General features: G+C 42.6%; 2 protein-coding genes across 2 annotated transcripts; both read right to left on the bottom strand.

Moving 5' to 3' along the window:
* Window positions 1-9,012: 9,012 nt before the first annotated feature.
* Window positions 9,013-10,952, bottom strand: tmem238l (transmembrane protein 238 like). Its single transcript, XM_079521143.1, has 2 exons — window positions 10,750-10,952; window positions 9,013-9,600 (listed from the first exon to the last, which is right to left on the bottom strand). Exons 1-2 carry the CDS (start codon window positions 10,926-10,928, stop codon window positions 9,201-9,203), a joined length of 579 nt encoding a protein of 192 aa, XP_079377269.1. The 5' UTR covers window positions 10,929-10,952; the 3' UTR covers window positions 9,013-9,200.
* Window positions 10,953-15,890: 4,938 nt separating this feature from the next.
* Window positions 15,891-16,900, bottom strand: pirt (phosphoinositide interacting regulator of transient receptor potential channels; the record flags this gene model as incomplete). The annotated part of the gene is made up of 2 exons (XM_079520746.1): window positions 15,891-16,269; window positions 16,815-16,900. 2 exons carry the CDS (start codon window positions 16,898-16,900, stop codon window positions 15,891-15,893), a joined length of 465 nt encoding a protein of 154 aa, XP_079376872.1.
* Window positions 16,901-17,322: the final 422 nt, after the last annotated feature.

Genomic DNA, 17,322 nt, shown 5'->3' with positions numbered 1-17,322 from the left:
TCAGTGTAAGTACAATTGGAGCCTGTTCCATTACACTTATTAAGGTATTTCCCTTATTGCCCGTCTAGTTATTGGATAGGCTACAGATCCAGCGGGCACCTAAACCTGCATCGCAATGTTAATTTAGCTTGGTTTACAAAATGTAAAGGAAGAAGAAGAAGAGAAATAAATGCATGTTTTGGAAAATTGTTGGAAACAATACATGAAATGGTGGCATGGTGGTTATCATTATCAGACCTATATTTACCCTTCAATTTCTTGTTAATCCACAACATGACTGGATATCACAGATTGTGTAGCAATTTGTAACATAAATATTGGGCCTTAAATGTAATTAAAAGAACACACCCGTGTGAAGTGAGGGGCGCTAATATATTAAAGTCGAACTCATGTTGATTAGGTCAAACGGTGTCAACACAAACATTAGGGTAAATTCTGGTTATTTACATCGTTATTTACCATATTTAGGATAACTATTCTCCTGAGTCATGTCTAGTTGTTTACCTTAATGTCCCTGAGTCATGTCCAACTCTGACAATGTAAGAGTAAATTAACTGAGGATTTGAACTGGGCACAGCAACCTGAACCACACGCATGACGTTATTGTTGGAGGCCAAACAGGTAATCATCCAAAAACGCCTCATCATTCATTTGTAGCCATGATGGCGTTATTGTGGGGGAAAACAAATATGTCCCTGGCTAGACTGGTTTAGCACGGCACTCATGTGAAATCCGCCCATCATTGTTGTTTTTTCTCTTTCAGTAGAAATGGGAGAGATGTTTATTTACAGACGCTTTGAGTGGGTGGATCTCACTCAAATATCCCTTAGCAAAGTGAACGCCACCTTGCCTGCCTGTTTGGCCGGTTCCCAAGAAGAGCAAATGTCACAAGAGGCCCTCGAGCCACTTTTCAAGTGCATTGAAATTCGTCACCAAACATTCTAGACTTAAATGCACTCTTTGGGGCAAAGCACTGGATGAACGATGAATATTTATTGGCCTTCCACAAAGAGAGGATCCAATGAAATAAATTAAACATGGCATACTGTAGCTTTTAAACTCTTTATCCCTGTAAAAAGTGCTCGAAGACAGAAATGCTTTCCCAATGCCAGCACCGTGGTGCTGATAAATTGGCCACCTGCTGCTATCTACTGTACGTAAAAATGTCATCATATTGTCACTTGTCGGTGTCCTCAGCCTCAATGAAATGCTGGAATAAAGTCACTTTTTTAATCTTCAGAGTTTTCTATAGCGCAGCCGCAGCGGTTCTCTGCAGCCTTCGGCCACGTTCGCAGCCCACCCATGTGACCAATTAACAACACGGCAGCCGAAAGGCCCTTAATGATCAATCAATCGATTGTGTTCCAGCTCGGATCAAGCTAAAAAATGCCATGGCATTTATTTCCACTTTCATTTATATTCACACTATATTATCATTACAATCGTAGTGATCTGCCAATTATTTTGGGGCACACTTGCAATACTCTCCCACAGGTTGAAAATCACAGTTCCAGCGCCTTTCAGGTCCTCTGCACGTGATGTATTGTTGGAATGTCGATGTTTTCCTCAGTGAGACGGAGACTACCTCACAGCAGGAGCACAGACAATGATAGTCAGAGAGATCGTAAAATAAAATGATTGAAACATTTATTCTCGATAAGAGCATTGATATTTAACCCTCATTTGCAATGCATTCGAGATTATACACATATAAAACAATCAACAATTAAAGACACATACAGATATAAAACACAGAAACAACAAATATAAAACATACAACTAGTAAGTCCACCACTGGTAAGGACCAGAGTTGGTGCACCCCAAGGTTGCATTAGCTCACCTGTACTGTTCACTCTTTACACGGCAGACTGTAACACCTGCGAGTCAAATCAGTTTCTTCTGAAATATTCGGATGATTCTACGCTAATAGCTCTGATGACTGACAGTGATGACCCGAAACAGTACCAGTGTAGCGCTGACCGGCTTGTAGAATGGTGTGACAAAAATAACCTGATTATCAACACTAAGAAAACTGAGGAAATTATATTTGGTCCTGCTCCCGGTGATAAGACACCACCGGTGACAATCCATGGTTCAGCTATTGAACAAGTCCCATCTTACAAATATCTGGGGGTGATGATAGACGCCACCTTATCATGGTCATCTCATATTGACTATATTGGTAAGAGGATACAGCAGCGTATGTACTCCCTACGCCTACTTAGATCGTTTGGTGCTAGCAGTCAGATCTTGTCTCTTTTCTATACGTCTGTTGTTCAAACTATGATGTTGTACTGTAGCACGGCCTGGTTTAACAGCCTATCAATGATATATAAGAACAAACTGTATAGCCAAATTAAGATCTGCGCAAAAATTGTTGGTAGGCCAGTCGAGGTTGTGTTGCGTTCCTTTAAAGAAGCCCAGATCAATAGCATGCTTAGACTGGCGAAGAGCATCTCCTCTGACCCCTTACATGTTTTAAATTATGAATATCAACTGTTGCCCTCCATGAGGCGGTTTAGAGTCCCAAAATATAAGAAAAACAGGCTAAAGAACTCTTTTGTACACCAGTCTGTTCTGCTTTTAAACCAAAATCGGTAAACCAAGATGATATGTTCTATTGTTCTTGTTCCTGTCTGCTTCTGTGATGTGTGTCCTGTAATGTACCTTGTGTAATGTATTGTGTATGTCCTGTCTGTATCTTGAACGGTGACGTCATGGACTCAAAGCAAATTTCAGTGAAAGCTGACAATAAAGTTGTATCGTATCGTATCGTATCGTAAGTAAAAAAACAAAACAGTTACATACAGGGAGAACCAATAGCCAAATGGTTAGGGTGCATCTCTCTCTCTCTCCCTATACGTTATCCACAGATGAGCCCTCCATCGGCATCCCCTGTCATCTCCATTCTCCGCAACAGCATCTTTCTTTAGCACATCCACGTAGGTAGGTGTGGGACGTCCTCTTGATTGATGCCTGCGTGTTGGTTCCCCACAGTACAAGCTTTATAGCAGGGTCGATGGCAGTGACAAGCCCGACTAGTCTCCTCCTGACCACTATCTTCTCTGATACACTTGGTATAGCGGATATATATATGCAGACATAGGCTAACACCCATGGGCTCTACTGGCTGACAGCCAGTCCCCGGTTAGATTCCTGGCTGGCCGGACTGTATGCTGCATGTCACAGTGTGCTGTCTCTCTACACCGCATCTGTCAAATAAAGCAGTGTTTCCTGAAACCTGTGGCCATGGGCCCCCTGTGGTGACGCGGCAAAGATCACAGTGGCTGCACAAAATCGTCCCAATTTTGGGCAGTCATTATACTGTCCACAAATAGTCAAAAATACTAGCACAATAATAGCACAAATCCTTCTGTCCTGCCAAATCCCTCCTGATGTTGGCCTGCGAGGTAGTTCAGAACCATAGTGTGGGGCTTACTTTACTTATAGTCCTAATGGAGTGATCACTTTGGCAAACCCAGCTCATCCAGAGGCACGGTGATGCTCCCCAGGTACCAAAAGAGCCAGAATATCAGGCTGAGGAATATGAGCAGCGGTCCCGACAGCACGAAGAAGTCCCAGAAACTCCACGGAGCAAAGATCCCCAGCAGGAAGATAATGAGGCCAACCACGTCGAAGATCAAAGCCACTGCCATGAAGAAAGCGCATCGGCCTCTGTCTTTGCGCTCCAATCGGTCCATGGCCACGACCAGAACCTCAGTGGACGCAGGGGTTGATGTTGACTGATGATGCGAGTGTGAACGAGTGACACAGAGAGAGCACAGGAACCTTCTCACGGGGTGGCTTTAAAGTGGGGAACATTCTTTTGGACTTGCAGCCAGCAACGCCTAACATTTATCCTTTTAGGAGAACACAGTGGTAGGACTGGTATCTATGTGACAACCATTGCCTTCTGGGTGTCAGGCTGACAAAACCTCATTCCTTCACAAAACGGACTTGTTTGACACCTTTTATGTGGTTGTCTGTGGAATGGATATTGAGATTGATGCGCATAATTGGCTGCCTCAAAGCCATATCCGATACTGTTTACATTATGATAGGATATAAAAAATACAGTTGGGATAGGAAATCAATTAGGGTAATATGTCGGTATGGTCCAATTTATACAATGATGAGATTATATACAGATAAAACAAATATTTTTCCGTTGCCAATTAAGGCCCATTTATTTGGTCGTATATGACAACCCACATTGCATACATTTGCACAAAATTGGGAAGCCATGTCTACATGGTTAACATACATTGGTTAACATATTTGTTAATTAAACTGTAAAATTGTGATATTATCAAAATATAAATGTCAAACATATAAGACAGTCTGCAATTCTCAGAAGGAAATGCATGCATTTAATTCAGGCTGACCAGAAGCAGATACAACACCACCAGTATCTGTATTTATCTCCCATCCACAGTCTCTTGTTTTGTTGTGTGTTTAGTTTCTACTCCCTCCTATTGTTGAGTTATTGTTTCTCTCGTCTCTTTCTTTTCCCTTAGGTATCACCCCGGGTCAGTGTAATAACTGCATGGGGGCGCACTAGTAGCACTACATATCTCAAATCTAAATGAACTTATCTGTCCCCCCAGAAAATCCAACCCTGATTCCAGGCTTGGATTTTGACTTCATATTTCAGTTATTAATACATCCCAGGATGTCAACAATAGGCTGCTAAACACAATGTCACTCGTTTAAAACCCCATTTAATTGTGAGTCGGAGCAAAATCCCACCAAAATATAGATCAGTGTTTCTCAAACCTTTTCAAGTCAAGGACCCCCAAATCGATAAAGAAAATCAATTTTTATTAAAAAAAATATAAAAAAAAACCCTGGGGGTACTCGGACACTAGCCTGAACACCACTTTGGGAACCAATGACATAGATGATGTACAAGTTCACACATTTTTGACCAATCCTTCATACTTAGCCGTTTGACATGCATGCCTGATGGTGTCATCATGCATAGTAATTATGTAATAGAAATGTCTCTCCGAAAACCTTGTTTGACCAGTTAAGCCGTTTTGCGAAGGTTCCGCTTATATAGCAGCTCTCAGCCCAGCCTGTGTATGCACACACAGTCAGAGGTGGAGCTCATAACATGAGTCAACAATAAACCCAGTGTACGGTATGTCTCTGCTTGTGACGTCAGCGTTACCAGCTTAATTAGACAGCAGTATCTTATCAGCCACACTGGAACGAGTATAGGACGGTAATCCTCTTTCTATGCTATTTTCTTTATTCACTGAAATAGAGGGTATGTGCGTGACATCATCATCATACCCGGAGGTTATGTGGGAACACCTACCGAGTGGCAAAAAAACTACTTCCTGGCCTTGACGCCCATACATCCAAACAGAAAAGTCTAATCTGATCGCATTAAAAGACATTAAACTACGCTAAACTCACTTTGCCGCTCACTTTTATGCATGCGCAATTGCGCATACCCTCTATATCTGAATGACCTGACCTATACATATAAACATGTCCAAAAAAGGGACATCAGGTCACCAGGTTAAAAGTGGTAAATGAATCTCCATGATACATTTGCAGAAGGAGAAGTCAACCGGCTCAAAATGAGATGTGATGTTTGCACAAGGTGTTATTGTCAGTCTATCCGACCTGCTACATGTTTTATTGTGCTGTGTTTTGCCCCAGTTAAAACGAATGGTCACATGTAATAGTACACACAGTTCTTTTGTAGAAAACAATTATAATAAAAACACACTCGCATGTGTGCATCTGCCTGTTGCAAACAATCAACGAACAATCAATGAATTAGTCAAATCTTCAGTGTTAATGTAAGATAACAACCGTCAGAATTAGATGTGGATAAATTAAAACATTCTATTCACAAAACCAAACTCAAGGTCCAGTTTGGTGTTTGTTTTGTTGGGGTTTTAAAATGCATCTGACCCACACCTAGAGTGACAAGGTGGATGTCCTCCCGAGTCCTGACAAATATCCTTAAAACACTAAAATGTCAAAATTAACCAAATTAATTGTTTGTAACTCTGAGAGAGTACTACAACACTCTCAGAGTTAAGAGGGTCCTTTAAGAGGGTCCTTGCAAACAAAACGTTTGAGAACCACTAGTACTAGACTCCTAATGTGCCATATAGTGTCGTAGTAAGTCACTGTCATACATATTCTGAAGAAAACCTGGAGACTTGGCATTCAATAATTTGGTATGATCAAAATAATAACATTATAATGGTGTGTAAAATTGAAAATCTAAGATTTGCCATGGACATAACCAATTCTCTGCCACGGACACATTTATCTGTGTACTGACATATTGATGACGTCTGCTAAGATAAAAGGGGTGAAGTGGTCCTTTAAGAAGTGATTGACCACTTAAACCCCAGCATCCGTATTCTGGGGTTAAACCTTTGTGGAAAATTGCAGCGAAAACAGAAAAATCGCTAGTATAGAGCCCAGAGGGACTCCGGTCAATAGGTTATTTTTAAGTTTGACAAACAAACAAATTAACTGCCCTTAAATCCAGCTGAGGCTGTTAGCCAAAGTCAAGTCTGTCAAGTCAACCTTTTCTGACTATCCATGCTTTTATTTCAACCTGACTCGACTACTGTAATGCACTTTCACAACATCCGTCACGACTACAGTTAGTCGAAAACGCAGCCGCTCGCCTCTTAACAGGGGCACAGAAGTAGTTTATGATCACATCTCCCGATTCTCACCTCCCTACACTGGCTCCCTGTAAATTACAGGATCCAGTTTAAGATTTCAATGTTTGTTTTTAAGTCTCTAAATGGGTACATATCGATCAGAACTTGTACCTCCCAAATAATCTACGAGGGTCCTGAGGTCTACTGATCAGTCACTTCTTAAGATCCCAAACACAAAGCTGAAATACCGGGGAGATCAATTTCCGGTGTAGCGCCCACGCTGTGGAACGATCTTCCACCTCTTGTTAGAGCTTCCCAAATGTTACCGGTGTCTAAATCACATTTGAAAACTCACTTTGTACTCCTTGGCAAAAACATTCTGACTAAGAGTTGCTGTTTCCACTGCATTATATTTATGTTGCCCTGTTTATTATGTATTGTTGTTTTGCTCTTGGTATTTTAGTATTTTTCGTACTTTTGGTACTGAGTGTACAGCACTTTGGTTCAACACTGTTGTTTTAAATATGCTTTATAAATAAAGTGGATTGGATTGGTTCAAATGATGGGTGTTTTTTTTTTTGTAAAAACATGGGTCACCCCCACTGTCCACACAGGCAAAAAAACCTGTTTGACTGGGTGTTGTTTTGACATCAAATTACAATAGCAGAAGCGATTCTATCACTTGTTGTCTGTGTCCACAAGGCACTGCTACTACTGTATTTAACAGGTCGTTGCTGTCAGGTAGGAAACCCTGTATGTAAAATAAGAAAATAAAAAAATAAAATATTTTTAATTATTATAAAACAAGGTTATAGTAAAAATAGTATACAAATATAGTGTACAAAAATTGTCTACAAGCTCAATGCGTTGCATGGCAACACATTGAGCTTACATTTGAAACATGGAGATACAAGGTTTCTTGCCAGACAACATGCAACAACATGCTTGATCCCTGGAGTATACCAACCACATGAAAACACATCACTAGGAGAGAATACAATGCTAAATTATTCACACACAGACTATGACCTTATTGTAGTTTTGAAAATAGTCTACATGTTTGCTGTATCACAAGCTGCTAGTGGCATTATTAAATGTAGTAAAAAAAGTGATATTTTATGGTTAAAACAAACCCTTTTGTTTTGTTAATAAAAAGTTAAAGCTCTGAATTCAGACGGTAATTATTGCTATAGTGTGTTCACTAGTAAGAGACCACACCTATAATTCCTTGGGCACAAATTAAGTTTGACAGTTTATTGAAACAAAATGAGATGAATGTGAAATGGGATGCGGAACCACCGAGGTTAGGGTGAGACTTGGGGTGGGGGCGAAGTCTCGGGAACTGACGGCCATCGTTGCTCTACTGGGGGAGCGGTCGGTCGTCTCTGCTCCGTCACTGCCCCCCGTAGAGAAATTGTCACTGAAGGACAAGGTAGAGTGCGAATCGAGGAGGAAGGAGGAGGTTGGGGTGGAGGAGAAAGATGAATTTGAAAGCAATGAATGGCAGAAATAGCCGATCTACAGTACTCATGACCCATGTTTGGTCTGTTGTGAAGCAGAACAAACGAGCCAGCCGAGAGATCGCAGGTGTATTTATACTGTGGTGATTGCAGCAAGGATTGGCTGTAGTGAGTGGAGGCAGGTGAAGTGGATACGGGTGATTGTGAATGGGGAGTGGCTAATGAGTGAGGGCAAGTGTAACCTTGCGTCACCAAAAGTTCCGTGTGAACCGATCTGGAGCGGATGATATCGCTATATCATGTAGTATTGTTTTGTAGTATAGCACTAATTAGAACTCATTTGAACAAAAACAAATCACTGCAACTTTAAATAAGCATCATAACCTAAATTACACTATCGATTGACTGATAATGATGTTGTTCATATTTAGACCTGTTTAGAGGCCCAGTTATTGATGAATAGTTTCAATGTATGTCCAAAACAATTGACCGTGAACAATTAGCTCTGTGACCTATTTTTTGGTCAAGGCCTATATAAAGGGCCCATGCCGTAATAGGCCAGTGGTTCTCAAAGTGCGGTTCGGGGACCCCTCAGGGTCCTTGATGAGTCACAGGAGGTCTGCAACTCGGAGCGTGTACAAATGGAACCAAATTGACTCTTAAACGTTCATTTGGTTCCATTTTATATAGTGCTATACAAACCCCTTAAGCGTCTATAGAGTTATGGGGGTCCTTGAATTTTGAAATCTTGAAAGTTTGAGAACCACTGGGCTACACTAAATGTAACAAGAGCTTTAATTTGTATAATCGGTAAGATTATACAGAGGAATTAGTAAAGAAGAGGCCCAATTTCTTTCCAATAGGGCCTATATTGAAAGTGCTTTACATCAGTGGTCCTGAAACGTTTTGATGTCAAGGACCTCCATATATTAGTTACATTTTTACAGAGTAGATTGGGGTCTCAGCAATTGTACATCGTATCAAATGGGGGTCCGTAGCCTAATGCATACATTTTGTCCTTGACATGCAAAAAGACTCGCTGATATACTTTCAATGTCAGAATAGGCGTCCATCATTTAGGCCTTTTCCGGCGGCGTTACAGTACGGGTCCCGTCACGTCACCATTCGGGGGGAGTTCAGGCGTTTCCGTTATGGGTTCTTTGGGACACTGGTCCGAGCTGGCGGTGCTGCTGGTGCCGTCGTCATCGTAGCCCTTGTTCACGAACCCGTCGAAATGGGACGACTTCCCCCACGTCACCTTGCTGGGTTTGTGAGCAGGCACGTGCTCCACGTCTCTCCCTCCACGATCGCCGCCACCGTCGTCATCGTCAAAGGCGAATTTCTGACGCCTTTGCGACGGAGGGACGTTGGCATTCAGCCTCTCCGACAGCTTCCTCGCCAGCCGCGCAAAGCTGGTCCTGTTCTTGGAGGACAGGTCGAGGTCCTCGTCGGTGACCTGGATGTTCCCCACGTACCACATGAGCCACAGGGCCAGGCTGCAGAGAGGGGATAGGCTGAATTGTCATGACATCACCACACCCAATAAAAAATTGTTTCCGGGTATGCCAGCAGTGTTGCATTGGAGCAGTGTTATTCAATAACCGTATTTCTGGAAGAACAGGACACTATGACTATGTGGTTTTCACCAAGTGATCAGGGGACCACCAGTCCTTGAGAGGGTTCAAGGTACATGGTCCCCAGCTAAATGATGGACAGATGGTAACAAAATGGGCCTTTATTAGATCTTTAACTCTTGAGAGTTGAAAACCACTGCATATAACATTGCCCTATTGCGCCACCTTGGCCCTTGGGGTATGTTTTACTATTTTGGAAAAAAAAGAACAAATAAGAAGAAAAACAACATTTTAAGACAGTTCAAACATCCCATCTACATTGACACACTGTGAGCATGCAGATCAACTATTTGAACTATATTAAAATGTTAGTAAAAAAAAGGTTTAGGCATAAGGGACAATGAAGCATGCAAAATAGGGCCTTCAATTATTATTGACTAATATATTTATTTGTGTTAAGACTAAGCAAATGTTCTGGACACTTTATGTTATAGCCTACTGCATGTGTCCACATGGAAAGCATTTCAGAACATTGTTCAAAGCATTTATTCTTTATTTTTAAACCTTTTATTATTATTTTTTTCGAAAAATAATAATAATATTATACACCGGGCGTACTCATGGTTGGACCGCTTTTCCCCGTCTGCCTCTTCACATAAAAAATAGCACTTTTTGCACATTGAATGTCTAATAATAGCCTATCATCAAGTAGGCCTACAGGCTGAGGCAGGCTACCCGCTGCTATGTTCATGCACATTAGGCTATGTCCTCGCTGTAGCAGCGTAATAGGTAGGCCTATACTATAGGCCTACCTATTACGTTTATCTTTTGTATATTCTCTACTTGCTCTGCTGCCCCCCCCCCCCCCCCCCCCCCCTCCTTCTGAAAAGAACAAAAACGATCTTCACCCACTTCTTTACAATTCTGTGAAGTGACATAAAGTTGATTCCTATTAAGTGCCATGCAGTGCCTGAGTGCCCACTCATGTTAACAGGTGTCCACTGCAGTGCACTGCCCAGGCACTCGTAGGGAAAAACAACAGGGTATTTAGCGGCCGGTTATAGGTTATACCTGCAGAAGATGACCAGCGAGCCGCTGTATATCAAGAAGTCGCCGTAGAAGCGACCGTCGAGGGTCAGGTTGGCGAATATGCCCACGAACAGAACCACCAGGCCGAGGATATCACAGATGATGGCCGCAAAGAATAGCGACACGCAGCCGCCGAAGCGCTTCAGATGATGGTCCCCCATGATCTCCGCTATGGAGCATGTTTCTGCGGCCGTGTAACGGGAGGATGATGCTGCTGCCGCTTCATCATCACACTGTCACTTACACAAACACACACCTCTTTTTACCTGGGCGGAGTGTGTGTGTGTGTGTGTGTGTGTGTGTGCGCGCGCGCGCGTGCGTGTGTGTGTCAGTGCGAGAGAGAGAGAGAGCGCACCTGTCCGGGAGACGCCCTGCCTGCCTCTGACGTCGCTATACGTGGATAGGCTTACAACATAGACAGACCTACTGTCCAATATTTACATACACTGCAAACATCCTCTGTTTGTGATGTAACTCTGGGAGTGTTTACTGTAACCAAATGGACCCTTCATTTGGTTACATTATAGGCTATACTGAGTCTGAGTCTACTCTTAAGAGTTAAAATAAAATGGATACATTCAGCAGTGGAAGGCAGATTGTGTTAATAAATTTACCAAAACATTACCAAACATTGTCATGGGCCTATTCCCTATTGTAATTACTATAGTAAGCATTGATGTTTTCATAACTTTAATGTTGCAGTTGGTAAAGGAGAGGCTGGTTTTAGCTTTATGTGTTGCTGGGTAGTATATACAGTATATGCGTGTGACTGTGACATCACCATCAGTTCACAGTAACGCGTACTGAGTGGCAATAAACTACTTTCTGGCATTAACAGCCCACATCAAAACAGAAAAGGCCTATCTGATTGCATTGGATGACCTTAAACAACGTTAAACTCACTTTGCCACTCGATTTGCACTCATTTTTTGCATGCGCATGCAGCCTACCTAAAACACATCAGTTTTGTACTGATAAACAAAATCTCCAAAGTAACTAAACGTATAGCCTACTAGGCGCCTACAATGTTTGCCTATAGTGAGATCAATGAGATGTGGTGGAGTGAGGTGAAACATATTGAGGAATGGAAACCCTCAAGCAAAAGTAGGCTATACCAACCACTTCCGTATTGTGGGGAAAATGCAAAATGTACTTAGTTAGTTAAGTCAATGTTACTCTGTTGTATACAATCCCACAGTTAAAGAGGGATTAAAACGGGGTCATCAAACTAAGTGTCACACACTTTTGGTTGCGGTTCTTTTTACAAGGAATATACAGAGCCGCTGATCACATCCGCATGCACTTTTTGTGTTAGCTTACTATAATTAACCATAATTGGAGTGAAAATAGGTCCCTGTTTCACGTCAGCAGGGTCCTCGTATGTCGTATACTGTAGCAGCCTTCCGTTTCACCTCTGCAGGATGCAAATGAGCTGGCTGTGGAGGACGTTTACCATGCTATTTGACTGGCAAATTACCGCTCATGTGATGGCTAGGCTATACACATCAAAAGCGGCATGCCATTATATTTGCCAACATCTACACACGCACGCACGCACGCACGCACGCATGCACGCACGCACGCACGCACGCACGCACGCACGCACGCACGCACGCACACACACACACACACACACACACACACACACACACACACACACACACACACACACACACACAGCTAAATCACACTAAGATGGCTTCATTCTGGCTCGTAATAATAGGGGAACCTGTTTTGGTATATTATTATAGCCTACATATAATCTTCACCATTTAAACCCTATACTTTGTTGATCGGAGACCCCCAGGGGTCTGTAATATACTATACGTATATTTTGAGGTCGTCCTTTGGATAGAAAGCTTTGGGAACCACTCTGGTAAAGCACTTTGAATAAAGCTACTATAGTAATGTAATAATGCACACCATTCAACATTTAAGTACAGTACAAGGTTTGAAAAACACCTTGTCAATATGGCAGACAGGAACACACACACGCACATTCCCAAACACTGGCTCAGGAGTCGGGAGTCGGGACCCTTTTTGGGGTCGCGGGTAAATCACTCAATTTTGACAAACAAACTCATTTGAGTCAAAAATCATTGGATGAATAAAAAAATAAAAAAATTCCAGTAGTGAAACTATAGTGAAAATAGCAGAGACATCAACATTTTTCTTTTGGGTCTCGAGCTAAGAAGTTTGAGAACCACTGGTCTAGTGAACTGTCCAACAGAGCTTGAATCCACCACCCTACAGCCACCGGCGCACAGACAGACAATTATCGTGGGACATTTACTTAACAAACCACTTAAATACTTCCTTGTATCACAAATAGCAAAACTAGCCTATATCTACAAGCTCACAGCACATCACTTGTTGCAGACTGCACAGTAGCCTTATCCTCGGTCCCAGCCTTACTCATCTGCGAAGAGAAAAGCCTGGTCACATCCTAAGGAAGAGTGTGCATAGCCGGAAGTGTCGAGCCGGAATACGATATTTTTCGACCAATCACAACACTTGTTTCATACACGGAGATGTAAACATTTGTAAAGCATCAACATAATTTACTACTTTACTACTTTACGTACTACTACTTCCGGAAAATTCCAGCAATATTGCCTATTTGTATGGTTGCTTTTTACCAGCTCAGTTGAAGTTGTACCAAAGACTTTTGAAATGCCTTCCTGAAATGCCTTTTCGAGCATTAGATTAGGGGTCCTGGATTCGAGAGTGCGGTCTAGCCAACACCAACCTGGGACTCCTGAATCGCTGCCCTCCACAATCTCCCATCTATCATCAGGTCATGAGCTCTATAGTGTTGTTAGCTTAGCTTTTTCGTCGCAGTGCATCTAGGTGGTGTGCTTTTTGCCCTTTCCTTACTTTGACCTGGGTTGGCTCCATATGTTATATAGGTTGGCTCCCACAGTGTCAGAATTGAGGGCGCCACAAGTTATTAGCCTTGAGGATTAGCGTTGAGGACTTGAGGATAGAAAAGCGAAGACGTAATGTTTGTGTGTAAAATTTGCCTCTGTAATAGGAAATGGGTGTGCACAAAGCACTGATATAGTAAATGAACATAACATGGTTTGTATTGCTGCATACTGCAATAATGTGTGGTTGTCACAACATCTCAAGGCACACCTGCACATGTATCTCGCCACAGCGTTTGGAAGACACTAAACATTCCATTTCACCCACCAGGTGTCCAAAGTTCTGTAACGCATAGGAGTGTACGAATGGTCCACTTAATTGGACTCTTACGGGTCCATTTGGTTGGGAGAATCACTCACAGCCTGGAACCATACTGTAAAATCCTCATTGCTCTTTTAAGAGTTACAGACCCGTAGAGGTCCCCCCCCCCCCCCACCCCCAGACTGGACTTTGAGTACCAGCGATGTAAATGAATCCCTCACGCTCTGGAAGCATCACTTGACTGAAGATGTTTACCATGCCACCATTTTACTGTCAAATGAGCCTCCTGTTGTATAATCTTAAAGTGACATGACATGTCAGGCAACAGAAAACCATCTAACATATGGTGTAATAGTCAGTTTTGCCACAATAGCGACAATTACCAAGTCGCGATTACCAAGTCAAATTATAGACAACTAATAATAGGCAAACATCGAACAACATTTCAAGGACATAAATGTCCCTCTTTTATATGTCAAACTATTCAAATTGTTTCCCTTCATGGAAGGCAGTGGTGAGTAGTAATTAGTTACATGTCCACTCTGGTAAACTCACCTAAACTCCCTATAAACAAATACAAGGACACTTATATAATAAAATCACACTTGTGTGAAGTGAGGGCGCTCTTATCATCATACATCATCACATTCTGTGCTCAGCCAATCATTTCTGTGGTACACACACACACACACACACACACACAGACACAAAGCTGGGCATAGGAGGGGATGGCGCCCCTCAATAATGTAATAATATTGTCAATTGTCATGGGAATGTTTGAGAATCGTTGCAATAGGTGCAGCTGGGCATATATGTCAGCAGAGACAAATTATAAGCTTTTACATAGCTTTAATTATTAATGAACCACACCAACATTACAGAATATCTTCCTCCCTTCTCTCACATCCATAAAACCTTTCCTTTCACTCCCCACCACCCACTCTCTCTCTCATGGATGACTTCCCTCTCGCTGCATTAGAGACATGCATGGAATAGTTCCTTTTCACACAATAGCATCATTTGTTGTCCCGCTCCTCACAATGCATTTTGATAATGCTCACCAACAAAAAGGTTATTCCTCCATCATGTAAATCTTATCATGCACAAGAATTACCCGGACTAAGGTAAAGATAAACGCGTAATTGCGGTGGTTTATCAGCGGTCTTCTTGTCAGACTGATCAAATCGCCATTGCATTGTATTTTAGCAATCATGGGGTTCAAAGGGCACAGATGGTGAAGAGCTAATAATCAATCAATCACACAGTCCTTTGTGCCTTTATGGCCAAGTTCCTCAATAAAAGGTTCCTCAGTTCTGAACAGTAAGGGTCACTTAAAGAAGCTGTGTAGGTGATTTATTTGTATATTTTTAAAAGTGTTAAATAGTTGTAGATCTGCTATTTTCCTGCGAAAGTTTCCACTCAGAATATGGATCCTGGGGTTTAAGTGAAAGGTTATTATGCTTCCCTTTCCAAGGTTGAGGTGACTAAAACCTGCTCGCTCGCTACCATTGTCCTCAGCAGGGATAATTTGCCACGGACATACAAACTGAGTAGACAAAAACAAAGAGATAGTCCTAAATGACCATTGCGGGTCTGTAACTCTGAGAGGGTATAAATGGAACCAAATGGACCCTTACAGGCCCGGGTCCATTTGGTTCCATTTATACACTCTCTGGGTTATGGGGGTCCTTAGAAATAAGATGTTTGAGAACCACTGTACTAGTGGACTCATAATGTACCATAGTGTCATAATCAGTGTATGTCTACATATTCAGAAGAAAACCTGGAGACTGACATTCAGTAATTGGGACTTAATGATCAAAATAAGAACCTTAAAATGATAAAATGTAGAATTGCCACAGGCGAGGCCAAGTCTTTGCCGCGGAACACATTTGTTTGCTTGCGTGCGGACACATCAATGACCCCTGGTCCTATCAGACATTGAACACGGCAGGCGGCGGCCTGTAGTAGCCGAGGTGCTTCTTGAGGATGGGCTGCTGCCTCCGGTTCTCCTTGGTGATGGGGACGAGCACCAGGCCTACCACGAACACCATCAGGCCGATGGAGACCAGCGCCGGGCCCAGGATGTTAGTCACCTTCTGGTGACTAACACCGGCGAAGTGGCCGGCGTAGTACAGCCCGCTGATGATGAAGCCGCATGCCAGGAAGCTCCCGCCCGTGGACATCAGGTGGATGGGGAACCAGTAGACGTCGCAGACGCTGTCGCGGCCGCTGCCACTGCCGGGACCCCCGCCGTCGTTGTTGGTCCAGAGGGATTCGCTCCGGGACAGGCTGAACACGGTGCTGTCGGTCCTGTGGGTACGACAGTTAAACCAAACGGATCGGTTTAATCGGTTGTAACAAATAATACAAATAAATCGATAATTTGATATGATATTAAGCGATTGATGATCTATCACTGATTCAGGTGTGCCATTATAGGTGAAAAGGTTCAGAAAATGTAAATAAAATCACAGAAAAAAAAGATAGCATGCATCTACAAGCTCACAACGTGTCACATGGCTATTTTCAATATTTTTGCAAGACACCGATGTGCGGCAAACTATAAAGTAACGCTTAAAACCAGGAATACATCTGTGTCATTTTAGGTTTTTGCATTGGCTATCCAAAAATAGCAGATCTACAAGCTCACAGCGTGTCACTTCATGCTTGTACATCTGCTATTTCTGAACATTTTTGAAAAACCTTGAACAATCTATTGGTTCAGAAGGCATTTGTAGAATCGCCCTCAGGTCTTAATGGGTTAGTTAGTTCATCGAGTTGTTGATCACATCAATGTTGTCACAAGTATTGTAAAAGTAATCGCTAAGGAAATAACTGACGGTTGCAGCCCTTACCTGCTAGGAAGCGGGGTCAGCTGGTCCCTGGAGTGAGCGAGGGTACACTCCCCGAGGGGGATGTTCTCTGGGCTGCCGACTGGCATGCTTTCACCGGTGCTGCCCGCGTCCTGAACCCGCCTGGCGCTGCCGCTCTCCTCTGCAAGGTTGGAACAGAAATGATTTTCTATTCAAACAGACAGATGAGCATCAGCCGCAATGACTCTGTCTCTCTGGAGGGGAGCACCAGAGAGACAGACAGAGAGACGGCCATAGTTGTCACAGCAGGCCTTAGCTGAATGGTGTATGGTTCCTAAACTTTTTACATGTCAAGAACCCCTCAAATTGAAATATATTTGGCCACAGACCCCCATCTAAAAAGGTTTTGTGCTAGCGACCCCCCAGAAGAGAATATTTAGGTTAAAAGAAAATGCAAAATTATTCACATTCATATTTTTTGTATAAAAGCATAAAATAGGCTATGGTTAAAATTATTGTGACATTCTTATACTAATCATGCTGGGGAGTC

This window comes from Electrona antarctica (assembly GCF_951216825.1).
Source record: "Electrona antarctica genome assembly, chromosome: 14".
NCBI lineage: Eukaryota > Metazoa > Chordata > Actinopteri > Myctophiformes > Myctophidae > Electrona > Electrona antarctica.
This window is presented reverse-complemented; position numbering and strand designations above follow the sequence as displayed.

Coding starts and splice junctions, on each gene's coding strand:
- tmem238l (XM_079521143.1), bottom strand. CDS start 10,928: ATGGGGGACCATCATCTGAAGCGCTTCGGCGGCTGCGTGTCGCTATTC. Junction 9,601..10,749: donor TCGCTGGTCATCTTCTGCAG/GTATAACCTATA, acceptor CCCTCTCTGCAG/CCTGGCCCTGTGGCTCATGT.